The sequence below is a fragment of the Octopus sinensis genome, unplaced genomic scaffold (assembly GCF_006345805.1).
Source record: "Octopus sinensis unplaced genomic scaffold, ASM634580v1 Contig18641_ERROPOS877441+, whole genome shotgun sequence".
Classification (NCBI taxonomy): Eukaryota; Metazoa; Mollusca; class Cephalopoda; order Octopoda; family Octopodidae; genus Octopus; species Octopus sinensis.
In genome coordinates, this window is record NW_021835958.1 from 18,467 (window position 1) to 32,439 (window position 13,973).

At 39.0% G+C, this 13,973-nt stretch overlaps 1 protein-coding gene across 1 annotated transcript in view; it reads left to right on the forward strand.

Annotated features, from left to right (window-relative positions):
- The window catches only part of LOC115231479 (tyrosine-protein kinase Abl), a 44,663-nt gene that overhangs the window by 16,467 nt on the left and 14,223 nt on the right, over window positions 1–13,973 (forward strand). Inside the window, exons 4-5 of the mRNA XM_029801495.2 lie at window positions 3,231–3,408; window positions 11,103–11,287. Coding sequence (XP_029657355.2) covers window positions 3,231–3,408; window positions 11,103–11,287 — 363 coding nt within the window. The remainder of the gene's footprint in view (window positions 1–3,230; window positions 3,409–11,102; window positions 11,288–13,973) is intronic.

A 13,973-nucleotide genomic window follows, 5' to 3' on the forward strand; every position in this document is an offset into this window, starting at 1 on the left:
CATTATGTGGCATGTTAAGCAGGTGTCTTCTACTGTAGCCCTGAGCAGTTCAAAGCCTTGCAAGCGGATTTGGTAGAGGGAAAGAATGATAATAATTGTTACAAATTTTGGCATAAGGCCAGCAATTTTAGGGGTACAGTAAGTTGATTATATTGACCCCAGTGCTCAACTGGGGTTAATATTGTACTGAATATTTTATTGACCCTGTAAGGATGAAAAATGAAGTTGATCTCAGAGGTATTTGAACTCAGAATGTAAAGAGAGACAAAATACCACCAAGACTGGTGAAATTACAACTAAGCATTTCGCTGGGTGTGCTAACGATTCTGCCAACTTGCTGCCTTAGTAATAATGATAATTATAATAATCCTTTCTGCTAAAGGCACAAGGCCTGAAATTTTGGGGGAGAGGTCTAGTCAATTACAGCAATGCCAGTGTTTCATTGGTACTTAATTTATTGACCTCAAAAGGATCGAAGACAAAGTTGACATTGGCGGCATTTCATATAATAATTGTAATATAATAACTATATACCCTGATGCAGTACTAGGCAGTGGTTCTCATGGCTTCTGATTTTAAATGATAGGAAGTGTTAACATGTACATATTTCATCTTGGTGTAAAAATTGGGTTACAGCAAATATTCTGCTCAATACCACAGATTTGCTTGTCTGTTGCTTGACCTTAATCAGTTAAGCATATCTGTAAGTGACTGACTAAATGTGCATCTCTGATCACAAGCAGAAGTCGTAGAGTAGTATCATGTGTTGAGTGGAATTCTTTGGGATTTGAATAATTCACATCAGTGTTTCATTCAACATCCTTAAACCACTCTTAGTCAGGGACCTTCTAAATAGTTTGGGCTACTCGACATGAAGAAAATTCTAACCAGGCTACATCTGCAAGGTCATGTGCTGTTTATCTTGATATGAGATCGCTATGCCATGCACATATGGTTGTGATGCATGTGCCTGGTGTACCCTTATCAGACGGGTAGTTATGATAGATATATTGAGCTTCATATATCTGTACACCTGTGTCACTTTGATGGCATGTGCTGTTCTCTCACTCAATAATGATAATACTACTACTATTAATAATATTATTATTATTACTATTATTATTATTATTATTATTATTATTATTATTATTATTGCAACAGCAACAACTATTACATGCTATCACTATTTAGCAGGGATATTGTCTTGAGTCTTGGTGATGACATGTCTCCTCAAATCTCAAGAATCTTTCTTCGGATTCTTGCAGGATACCTGATTGCTCTTTTCTGTGAGTTGACAATGCAAGTCTCAATTCCAATATCCTTCAGTCTCTTAGGTAGCAGTATCAACGTTGTGCCAAATGCATCATTACCACTGGACTAGTACTTCTACTACTATGGACCAACCCATGCTAGCATGGAAAACGGATGTTAAATGGTGATGATGATGATGATGATGATGATGATGATGATTTCTTTGTAGTACTAGTTGTATATTGTTCTGTCATTGCATAAGGGATTATTCGAGTGGATCTCATCTCTTTGTGCTATTAAGTTTTTGTTTTTCCTTCAATATCTCTATTTCTGTCTTGTCTTTTAAAACCATATGCAGGAAGTTAGCATCTGTAATATGTTCCTCCTAGATTAATTTCATTGGAACCTTAAGGAGTGATATAATGATGGGTGATGGTGGTGGTGGTGGTGGTGGTGGTGGTGATGTCGACACTGGCTATGTTTGTATAGAAAGTGAGGGGTGCTGTTCTCCTACTGCCCTTCCCTTTTGTCTCTTTTCATCTCTCCCATCTCCACAGCTGTTTTTCTTGACAAGTAGTTTGTTCTTACTTAGAAATCTTTTCCAGAGAGTTTTTATTATTATTATTATTATTATTTTTGTTCTTTGATTGCTAATCTCACAGCTTTGTGTCATCTTTGTCTGCAGTGCTATCATAGTTATTCACCTGCATGTTGCGATGGAAGTGGGCTGCCTTGTTGATTGGCTGCCTTGTTGATTGGCTGCCTTGTTGTTAATTAATAGGTACCAAACTAATGAGAGAGTCTCTATGCAGTTGCTGAACTTGCTAGAAATAGCAATCTTGAAACCCTTCAGATCTCACCCTAACTAACATCTTAAATAAAGAAGGATACGATGTGTGCAATGTAATCCCTAATAGACAGAAGGATGGTAGGTCTGTTTGGTTAGAGTAGGCCTGGTGTTAAATAACAACACGTACCATCTTACTGCAAATATGGCAAAACCCGCATATCGGCAGACCTTACTAAGATATTCTTGTCTAACACATGGATTTCTATGTTCTGTGTGTGTATACTAGGCTCAATGGTATCAACTGGCCTCCTTCCCCCAAAATTGTTGCAACTTGTGCCTAAATTAGGGACCATTATTATCATTATGCTATGTTTTGGTTTTGCTTTATTTGTGTTGCATCCAAGACTCAATTATTATCATTATTATTATTATTATTGTTATTGTTATTATTAAGGTGGCGAGCTGGCAGAATTGTTAGCACACCCGGTGAAGTGCTTAGCAGTATTTCATCCATCGCTACCTTCTGAGTTCAACTTTGCCTCTCATCCTTTCGGGGGTTGATAAATTAAGCACAAGTGAAAAACTGGGCTTGATGTAATCAATTCATTCCTGCACCCAAAATTGCTGCCCTTTGGAAAAATTTGAAACCATTATTGTTATTGTAGTTGAGAGCTCCCTTCCCACAAAATTTCAGACCTCGGTAGACTGGATTGTTGCTGTTGTTGTTATGCATGTGTGTCTTGAAGACAGACGCACTTGCTGTCTGCTAGAAATAACAGCCAAATCTCCCTTGAATTAGACCCTTTTATCTTAAAACAAAAGGCTATATTAGGTAAAATGTATCCTAGATACAACATGTTTAAAAAAAAAACAAAAAAGTCCTGACAGCTTGTCTTTCTTTCATCATAGACCTGCTCAATTAGACACCTATTCTGTTCCCATGGTTACTTCCCTTTTCCCTGTGGTACCTTCAAGCCACAAGAGTGAATTTATGACCTGTTTTCGTAACCCATTAATATAAGATCTTTTATCTTTTACATTTGTTATGACAAACAATTGTTTAAGGAAATCTTTATGTTCTCTTCTCTTTAATGCCTTTGTTTTTAATATTGTTAATGTCTACACCTTCAAATTGTTTCTGTATTACTAATGGCTCCCAATTATTTTGTGATATCTTTTTTAACAACAGGTGTGTGTACGAGGGAACCACCGTTTTATATCATTACTGAATTTATGACCCATGGCAACTTACTAGACTATCTACGAGGTAGTAACAGGGAAGATATTGGACCAACAGTTCTTATGTATATGGCGACACAAATTTCGTCAGGAATGGCATATCTAGAAGCCAAAAACTATATCCATCGGTAAGTTAAGATACAGAGAATTCTTACATATTGTAGTGTCTCTAATCAACCAACCTCTTGCAGACAGGAAGTAGTACAGACTGCATTGAAACATAGTATGTGAGCAGTGTGACGTTTCACTCTGTACAGCACTGTGTTTTCAAATATACCACAATGAGAAGAATTTGTAAATACACTGTAAAATTACTTGTATGAAAAAGTATGTTCTTACTGAATAGCCTAATACCAGTACACAGCACACACTGTCAGTACTAAATCTGTCTGCAAGGGGTTAAGCAAATAGCTACTGTATTTGATGGCAATATAAGATGCACAAACATGTTATCATTTTCAGCACTGCATACTCGGAAGGAAGTGGTTTTAGTATATATTAAAGCATGTAATATAGGCCCATCCTTGTATATCAGACCCAGGGTGATTTGGTGGGGAAGGAGAATTTTTTTTTTTTTTTTTTTGAAAAAGTGCATCTATTTTGCTATCAAATATGGTAACTTACTGATCAACCCTTCAGCATTTACATTACTCTTCCAAATGTTGTTGTTGGCATCCTTTTGTCTCGGGAGAAAATGGAGTTGCGCATAAACTAATCCAGCCTGGTTTTTACAATTCATGTCCTCTCCAGTTTTGCGCAGGCCTGGGCCAGATGTAAGAAAATCCTGGGTAGCCCAATAATCAGGATTCCTCTCTCGACCTTGCTGATGTACTCCAAAGGAGTGCAGAGCATTACGTTTGGCACCAGCTTGGTTGCAGGAGCTGCCGGAAGAGTGTTGAGTTGAACACTAAACCGCCTATGGGGCTCCATTCCGGATTTCTTTGAAGGTTGTCTCCTTTCCGTAACCCTGGATAGGGGCCCATAATGGGTACTGTCAGCCAGAGCCAGCTGGGCCCGGGAATTGTGTCAGGAGGGTCGTGAAGAAAATCCCTGCCCACTACCTAATGTAAAGCTTATTTCCCCAAATGTAATGCTTATTTATTCACATTGATTTGAATGACTCATGCATTATTTTGTAGCTTTAACATTTCGATGATGTGATTGGTTAGTTTTAGAATGACATAGTAGGGTAGGTATGAGAAGCCTGATCTAACCAGTTTGGACATAAAATGGGTAGATCATTTGGGCCAGATATGGCCAGATTAAATACTAAAGTGTTGAGTACACAAAGTGGAATAAGTTAGTTTACCATACAGAAAAGGAGAGCTCTACTGTTTTGGTCTGTGCTCTTCATTGAAGGAAGAAGAAATTACGAACTATCTATTTGTCCTGTCATATCTCGGCACAAATAGATTCAGTAAAGTTTGCAATGTTGAAGATTTCAAATACTAAAAGAATAATAATGACCTTTAATTCTTTTCTATGTTATGAATTTGGATCCTGCTGCTGTACTGCCATCACTACCAAACTAACTACTCTGACCTTTACACATCAGTAATTCTCTTCTGTAGACCATCTAGGTCATTTGAAGTGTTTCCAGACTATTTCTTGAAATGCTGACTTACAAAATGGAGATAACTGTTCACCATATTGTAAAATTTATGCTTGCAGAAAAGAAAAGGAAAAAGAAAGAAAAATTTTTTTTTTAAAGTGGTGGGGGATGTCTGGTTTCTGTAGAAATTACCCTACAGTCATTAGAATATTCCATTGAATTGCTGAATGAAGTCTTAATACACTGGTAAATGGTGGTAATTCTTCATATTGACTAAACAACTACATAATACTGATAAAACGGTATGACATGGAATAATAGAAGGTTCTAGACTAAGTAGCAGACTTGACATTGGGACCAATATTATTAACTAAAACACTTGGTGATGGTGTCACAGCGTAGCTTCTCTCCATTGACTGAAACTAGTAAAAGAATACATATTACAGATGTGGCTGTGTGGTAAGAAGCTTGCTTCCCAACCACATGGTTTTGAGTTCAGTCCCACTGCATGGTACCTTGGGCAAGTGTCTACTATAACCGCAGGTCAACCAAAGCCTTATGAGTAGATTTGGTTGGTGGAAACTGAAAGAATCCTGTTGTGTGTGTGTGTGTGTGTGTATTACACAGTCTCCTTGCCTTGACAGCGTCTGATAGTCGTAAATGAGTGTCAATATTACGTGGTGTACTTTGTTCCTAAGCTTCCGTAAAACATGTCTGGCCATGGGGAAAAATATTACCTTACTTGGAAAAAGGTTAGAGTTAGCAACAGGAAGTGCATCTGGCCATAGAAAATCTACCTCAACAAATTTCATCTGACCTAAGAAGAAGATGATGATGATGATAGTACCATATACTCTGTGTGAGCAGTATTCGTAATGACATACATACACCTATAACATATACACATTTATGAACACTAATTAGGCTGGCTAATTCTGTCACTAAAATTAGAACTATAATTAAATTTGAAATCATTCTGTTTGTTCGTTTACTGCAGACGATGTCACCATTGTGGTGTTGGACGCCTCTGAAGTGGAGACAGTCAGCTCCATCCTAATGGAATATGAGTCGGTTGCAGGGGCTAAAATCAACGCCGACAAATTGGTGCGTTTGCAGTTGGTCTCCTGGAGAGGCAGGATGATGCCATCTTTGGATGCTGGATTGATAGACCAGTTAAACTGCTTGGGGTCTGGTTTGGTCCCGATGTCCAGGTTGATAAGAACTGGGATGAGGTGGTGAACAGGGTGGCCAGTCTGAAAGGAAGCTGTCTCTGAAGGTCAGGCAAAGGTGGCGAATGCTTTATGTCGCCTCTGTTATCATTTATTGCCTTACCATTGTGCCTTATCCTAGTTACTGCTTAACCAGGTTGGAGCATCTCTCATTTAAATTCTAATGGAAGGGATGCATTCCAATGGTCAGGCAGTCAGTCTGTTGCCAGCATCCTCTGAGTGTTGGATTAGGTATGACATGGCTCCTAATGCGCAGACTTGATCTTAAGTTATGCCACCTGAAACAATTTCTGGGTGGTGAATGTGTGTGGGCTCCATTTGTGAGGCTTGCCTTTCTGCAGCTCGTCTCCTTGACAGAACTGCAGTCCTGGGTGAAGAGATGACTGAGACTGGCTATCTGGCACCTAGAATGTCATCAGGAGATCACAGCTCTCGACAAGTCAGGCAATGGGATCGGTGGATGTTCTGCTTTAGAAGTTTATAGAGGATTAATGGCAGGGAGGTGTGACAACAATCTCGGGGAGACTCTGGGTGCTGATGAGAACAAACTGGCTAGTCTGTTCTAGAGGACTTTCTGGTTGGGAACTATCATGGATAATTTCCAGAGGTCCTTGGCCTGGCAGCGCTACCGGTTCGAGTTAAATTCTACAGGCACGGATGTGTTGTCAGATGGGCTTGTCCAAGTTGCACCCAGAGTGACAAAACTGTTCTGCATGCCCTCGTTCAGTGTCTGGACATTGCTGACTTTTCAGATTATGTCAAACAGCTGATGTCACGCGTGGGACTGATCTGTCTGTTGGCTGGGTCTGTAGTGATGATCGCACTGCCACCCTCCTTCAATCGGGCAGGCAAGGCAGTTTTCCTTTGCTTGGTGGCTATGGTGAAAGAGGTTGTTTGGTGGATGAAGCTGAAATGCATGAGGACAGATTCATTCCTCTTTGGTAGAGCTCTCATTGACATCTTCAAGTTTCACTTGAAGAGGAAATCGAGAGTGGAGAGTGAAGTGCTGTTCTCGAGTGAGTTTACAGAAATGTAGGTGAAAGTTGTAAAAATGGCTAGAGTAGCCCTATGAGTTGGAGAGAAGGAATTGGAGAGGGCTCTTGAGGTTTCTGGGAAATTTCGGACAATAGGGTTCTTCAATTATCCCTAGAGGCCTTCCTGTATCAGGAGGGCCACATCTCTATCATCCTCCCTGTCACTTTTTCTTTTTGTGTGCTATGCATATATCCCTTCTTTTTCTGAATATACCATGTATACTTAATTTCTTTCTTTCTTTCTTTCCCTTTTCTTTACCATTTCATTATATGTAAACCCCCACACTTTATGTCTGTCTTTGTATTGTCCATCTCACCCTTCGCCCTTGTGGAAAATAAATGAAATTATCATTATCATTATTATTATTATTATTATCATTATCATTATCATCATTATTATTATTATTATTATTTAATAAAACTTGAAATAAGTGACTAGATCTGCACTTACCCCTTTGTGTTATCAAACATCCTATCTATGAGGTCGAATTACTTCTAGTGATTCAACTAGGATTGCTATAAGAATCGGTTTGATTTGATTGAAATTAAATGCAATATGATGGCTTATATTATGCTGTGGCAATGTCTCAGATTAGTCATCAACCAGAATGCAATAAATTTTATTTAGAAACCATACGATAAAATTGCCTACCAAAATAGTTTGTAATTATGATCTATAGCCATACATGGCTTTACACTAACTATGATTTCACCACCACAACTACAATTACAACGATGACGACGACGACCACCACCACCATTTTTCCATCTCTGTCATCACCACCACCGTTAGGGTTGTGTTTTCAGCATAATCTTCTCATCACCACTGTCATTGTCATCACCACTACCATCATTATCATTTTTTTTTTGTCCACTTTCTCCATGTGGGACACACACTAACACACTAATAACAGCAACAACTGCAATGATAATTATAATAATAATAACAACAACAACAATAATAGTAATGGTTCCAAATTTTGCCACGAGGGAAGGAGATGAGTCCATTATATGGACCCTAGTTTTCAGCTGATACTTATTTTTACCAACTCCAAAAGGATGAAAGGCAAAGTTAGCCTTGGTTGAATTTGAACTCAGAACATAGCAATGGGCGAAATGCTGCTAAGCATTTCACCCAGTGTGCTTAATGATTCCGCCAGTTCGCCTCCTTAATAATGACAATAATAATAATAATGATAATGATGATAATAATAATAATAATAATAGGCCTTTCTATTATAGGTACAAGGCCTGAAATTTGAGGGAAGGGATTAAGTCGATTACATCGACCCCAGTACTCAACTGGTACTTAATTTATCGATCCTGAAAGGATGAAAGGCAAAGTTGACCTTGGCAGAATTTGAACTCAGATCGGAGTGACAGACGAAATACTGCTAAGCATTTTGTCCAGCATGCTAACGATTCTGGCCAGCTCGCCGAAGACAGGCTTGCTGTCGAAATATTGTTTAACCAATAAAATAACTATTGCAATTGCATCGCCCTCTTCATTTTGTCTACTACTACTACTACTACTACTACTACTAATAATAATAATAATAATAATAATAATAACAATAATTGTTCCAAATTTTGCCATAAGGGCAGCTATTTTTGGGGAGGGGATGTGTCGATCACATCAACCCCAGTACTCAACTGGTACTTAATTTATCAATCCCCAAAAGGATGAAAGGCAAAGTCAACCATGGCAGAATTTGAACTCAGATTGGAGTGATGGGCGAAATACCGCTAAGCATTTCATCCAGCGCACTAACAATTCTGCAGCATGCCGAAGACAGGCTTGCTGTCGAAATATCATTCAACCAATAAAATATCTATTGCAATCTCATTGCTTGCTTCGTCTTGTCTAATAATAATAATAATAATAATTTCAAATTTTGACACAAGGCCAGCAATTTTGGAGAAGTGAGTGAGTGATTTCATTGATCCCAGTGTTCAACTAGTACTTACTTTATCAACCCCTAAAAGGATGAAAGGCAAAGTTGACTGTGATGGCAGTTGAACTCAGAATGTGAAGACGGATGAAATGCCGCTAATGCCGAAATTAGACAGCCTTGTAGAGAAAAAAATATAAATTACTGCTGCATACCTGTGTTTATAAGGAACAATAAATACTTAAGTTCAATATATTTTTGTGTGCTTGTTGTTGTGTTGGTGGTGGTTTCATTTGATAGTACTCTGAAAGAATATATAGTAAATTAGTCTACTCTAATGGCAGTCTGTCCTTGAGCAGACCCTGTGCATGCGACTCTTCTCCTGCACTCTCTATACGACCTCTACCCTCCCCTGCCACCATTAAATGGATTACCGGAACTTTGGCTACCATGACTAGACTTAGGTGAATACTGGAGTGGCTTCCCGTTGCATTCTCCAGGCAAGTAGGATTTGAACTCAGAACGTAGAGAGCAGGAAGATATATCATAAAGCATTTCTCTTGACATGCCAGCAATTCTGCCACTCTCCCTCCCACAAACAATGACAAGTGTTATACACAAGAACACAACATGTTGCCCTGTCCGGGAATTGAACTCACGGTCTAATGATTGTGAATGCAACACCCCAACCACTAGGCCACATGCCTTCACAGTAAATTAGTCAATGGAAAAAAAAACCCAGTTCAGTTGTTGCTGTACTCATTTTACTGTACATAACTGGTACCAGCTCTGTGCAATAGTAACTTGGTAGACTAGATAGTAATAGTAGTCATTGTTTACATTAGTTATATTTATGGCTACCCCATACACTATCAAGAATCCCACAACCTAAAAGGCCCCAAACTTATGTGTAACAATTCTAATTGTTAACCATTTGACAGATTTACTGCCAGACAAGAACTAGGGTTATTTATTTACAAACAAAAGTAAATAAAAGAGTTGGCAGGTATCTAAATATTTAATTAGCTTCTTGGAATTTGTGTGTGTGTGTGTGTGTGTGTGTGTGTGTGTGATGGAATGCAGGGAAGTGTCCATGACCTTTGCAGAATCCTTTAGACTGGTCAAGAAGGATGTAGAGTAATGTTTCTCATTCATTTTTTACCTGTGAACACCTTTTATCCTACTGGGATGGAACCTCCTAGCCATTCGATCTTAAAAAGAAAATCATAATATATTTTTATCATTAAAGTATTCGGAATTGTATAAAATATTGTGGATATTGTAGAAGTGTAACCAATTTATTGTAGATAGATTTTAACACAAAAAAAAATTCTTATATGGACTCTTAAGGGACGTTTGGACACTGGTTGAGAACCACTGATGTAGATAATGTGCAGCCTCAATATTGGCAAATGACTGTCTCCACCAAAAATATGAGTAGGGGGTGAATTAGTGCTCTGGTCTGGATGCTTGCAAAAGACTAGGTTCATTATAATCACCTCAGTATCAGGTGGTGGTGTCGGTGGAAGCTAAAGCATTGGCGGCAGTGGGGCAGGTACAGTGGCATAGGTATAAACACAGGTATGCTGCCAGGTATGGCCTTCAAGATTGCCCTGATCACTGTACAGGCTTATACAGCAGACCCAAAGAGCTGTTCCCATGCAAGTGCTGCTCTGGGCAGACTGCCCCTTGGCTCCCAACCTAGCTATTCTACTGTAGAAATTGGGATAGTTTCTGGTTTAATGGGCCAGTAGACTTGAGACTGGTGCAGCTAGAGTGTGCCACCCAAGGTAGTCCTTCAGTTGCTTTCCTCCTCCACCCATCCAACTCCAGCTTATACAGCAGACGTACAAGTTCCACCCCCCCATAAAAACATCACTTGGAGAAGACCTTTCCTTTGCCTCCCACTCCTCCCAGCTAAGCTACTGTAGTGGTAGTTCAAGCAGGCAGCATTCTGGGCCTTTGATCTTTATTATCTCTTGATCTTGGTAAGATATATATATATTTTTTTCATTATTGAAACATTTAAAGAACTAGCTGGTCTATTCTATATAAACCCCTCCTCATTGTTCTGATGTTCCTTAATTAATTTTTTTTCCTTGGTTTCATTTGCAGGGATCTGGCTGCCCGGAACTGTTTGGTCGGAGAAAATCACCTGGTGAAAGTGGCTGACTTTGGCCTTGCTCGTCTCATGAAAGATGATACCTACACAGCCCATGCTGGAGCTAAGTTTCCTATCAAATGGACAGCTCCAGAGGGTTTAGCATATAATAAATTTTCTACAAAATCTGACGTTTGGGGTAAGTAATTCAGAATTGAATAGATTTATCAACACCATGCCCCTTGTAACCACCATCATATCATATTCCTTGTTGTGAAATGTCATTTGGATTTCTGAATTCACTCCATTTATTATCATATTTGATGGCATAAAAGACACACATGCATATTTGATGTGCTCAAATTTCAGCAGTGAAAATTCAGGATAAGATTTTTATGCATTAAAACTTATGAGAGGCCCAACTTCACATATAGGACACAGGGTGATTTTTTTGAGACATGTTTTGGTAAAATGTGCCGTTAGATACCATAAAACATTGTATATTCCTGACCGTAATATCTGGTAATTTCATGCTCTTTTACTCTTTTACTTATTTCAGTCATGTGACTGTGGCCATGCTGAAGCACTGCCTTTAGTCGAGCAAATCGACCCCAGGACTTATTTTTGTAAGCCTAGTACCTATTCTATCGGTCTCTTTTGCCGAACTGCTAACTAATGGGGACGTAAACACACCAGTATCAGTTGTCAAGTGATGTTGGGGGGACAAACACACATACATATATCATCATCATCATCCTTTAACGTCCGCTTTCCATGCTAGCATGGGTTGGACAATTTGACTTAGGACTGGCGAACCAAATGGCTGCGCCAGTCTCCAATCTAATCTGGCAGAGTTTCTACAGCTGGATGCCCTTCCTAATGCCAACCACTCCGAGAGTGTAGTGGGTGCTTTTGCATGCCACCTGCACATATATATATATATGCCACCTGTATATATATATATATATATATATGTCACCTGTACATATATATATATATATATATGCATTGTCAACAGTTTTTGTATTTTTCTGTCAAGATTACATATTTCAGTAATTGGCCAGTTAATGATATTGAAACTGTAAGTCACGACTGGTATATATATATATATATATATATATATATATATACATACATACATAGGGCTTCTTTCAGTTTCTGTCGACCAAATCCACTCACAAGGCTTTGGTCGGCCTGAGGCTATAGTAGAAGACACTTGCCCAAGGTGCCACGCAGTGGGACTGAACCCGGAACCATGTGGTTCGTAAGCAAGCTACTCACCACACAGCCACTCCTACGCCTATAAAAATGAACGTCCCTGGGTGCAGATATTTTCACTATGCTATAATATCCTTAACAATATTGAATGTGAGGAGTGTCAACTGTTTCTATCTGTTAAGATATCTTCATTCTGCAGTATTTTTCTATGATGTGACTTATTAGGAATAGTAGCCAAATTCTCCTTTAATTATCCTGTAACGTTTTAGAAAAGAAGAAGCATTAACAGTGTATCCCTAGATGCAATAACTGTGAGAAGCTGAAGTGCAAGATGATCGTGGTTGGAACATCTTTGACCATAGAGCTAATCAGTCAGAATGACCCTGGGAGAAATATCAAGTAATCACACCAAGACAACACCATCCTGAACATTCTGTTTCTCTCACCAGAAACTTGCTCAAGTGCATGTGCACACACACACATAGTCTCTCTCTCTCTCTAAATAGCCAAACTGCCCTTAAATCACATGAACAACACTGTAAAGATTATGTTACCTGAAGGAAAATATCTCAGGGCAACATTCTACTTACTAAACACACATAAGCTAAGATCTCGCATATGTACATATAGGAGTTTTTTTCACAAAGAAAGGGGTTATCCATGAAATTATTAGACAAGAACTTTTTTCAGGGCAGGGTGGTTAAACTCAGAAAACAGTAAGCAAGGGAAGTAACTCGATTATGATCAATTGGTTGAGCTTTTGCAAGAAGGGAAAACATGGAAGTGAATTTGGTCTTTAGTCATCTCTGAAAGCAGTGAACATATTTCAGACTTATTAAATCTCCTCAGTAAAACAAATTTACTCACTTGGCAAGACCAAGAATTCACTATTGACCATGACTCCATCTTACCATTTTCTGTATTCACCTTCGTCCCCCATCTCTAACCATCAGTCATGAAGGCTTGTGGCATAGTGGTGTATATTTGGCTCAGGATCATAAGTTTGTTGTGAGTTTGAATCCCAGCAGCACATTGTCTCCTTGAGCAAAACACTTTATTTCATGTCCACTCAGCTATCAAAAATAAATTGTACCTGTAATTCAAAGAGCCAGCCTTGTCAAATTCTGTGTCATGCTGAGTCCCTCTGAGAACTACGTTAAAGGCATACATATCAGTTGGGTGTTCAGCCACTTGCACATTAATTTCACCAGTAGGCTGTTTGGTTGATCGTATCAACTGGAACCCTTGTTGTGACCAACAGAGTGCCTGTTGTCATAACCACATATCACTCTCCTTTCACATTCTAGTGAATTCCTGATCCTCCGTCTCTATTCTCTTATATTCACCTTCTTGTACCTTAGGGGGTATGTCCTGACATCTCATCACCATAAATTTTATCTTTCTTTGCAGTTGGAGTAGCTTGTGTCTCTTCAAGCAAGGCACCTGTTTTGATCATTCTGTCATACTTTACCTCTCAGCACTGTGCACTCAGCAACCTCTCTCAATACTACTCCCTGCTCAGCTAAGAGGTTTGTCTGACAAGTTACTTGGCTACCTCTCTAGTGTTGGCACCATGGAAAAAGCTTCCAGTACACTCTGTAGAGTGTTTTGGCATTGGGAAGAGCATCAAGCTATAGAAACCACACCAAAGCAGATGTTAGAGTTTG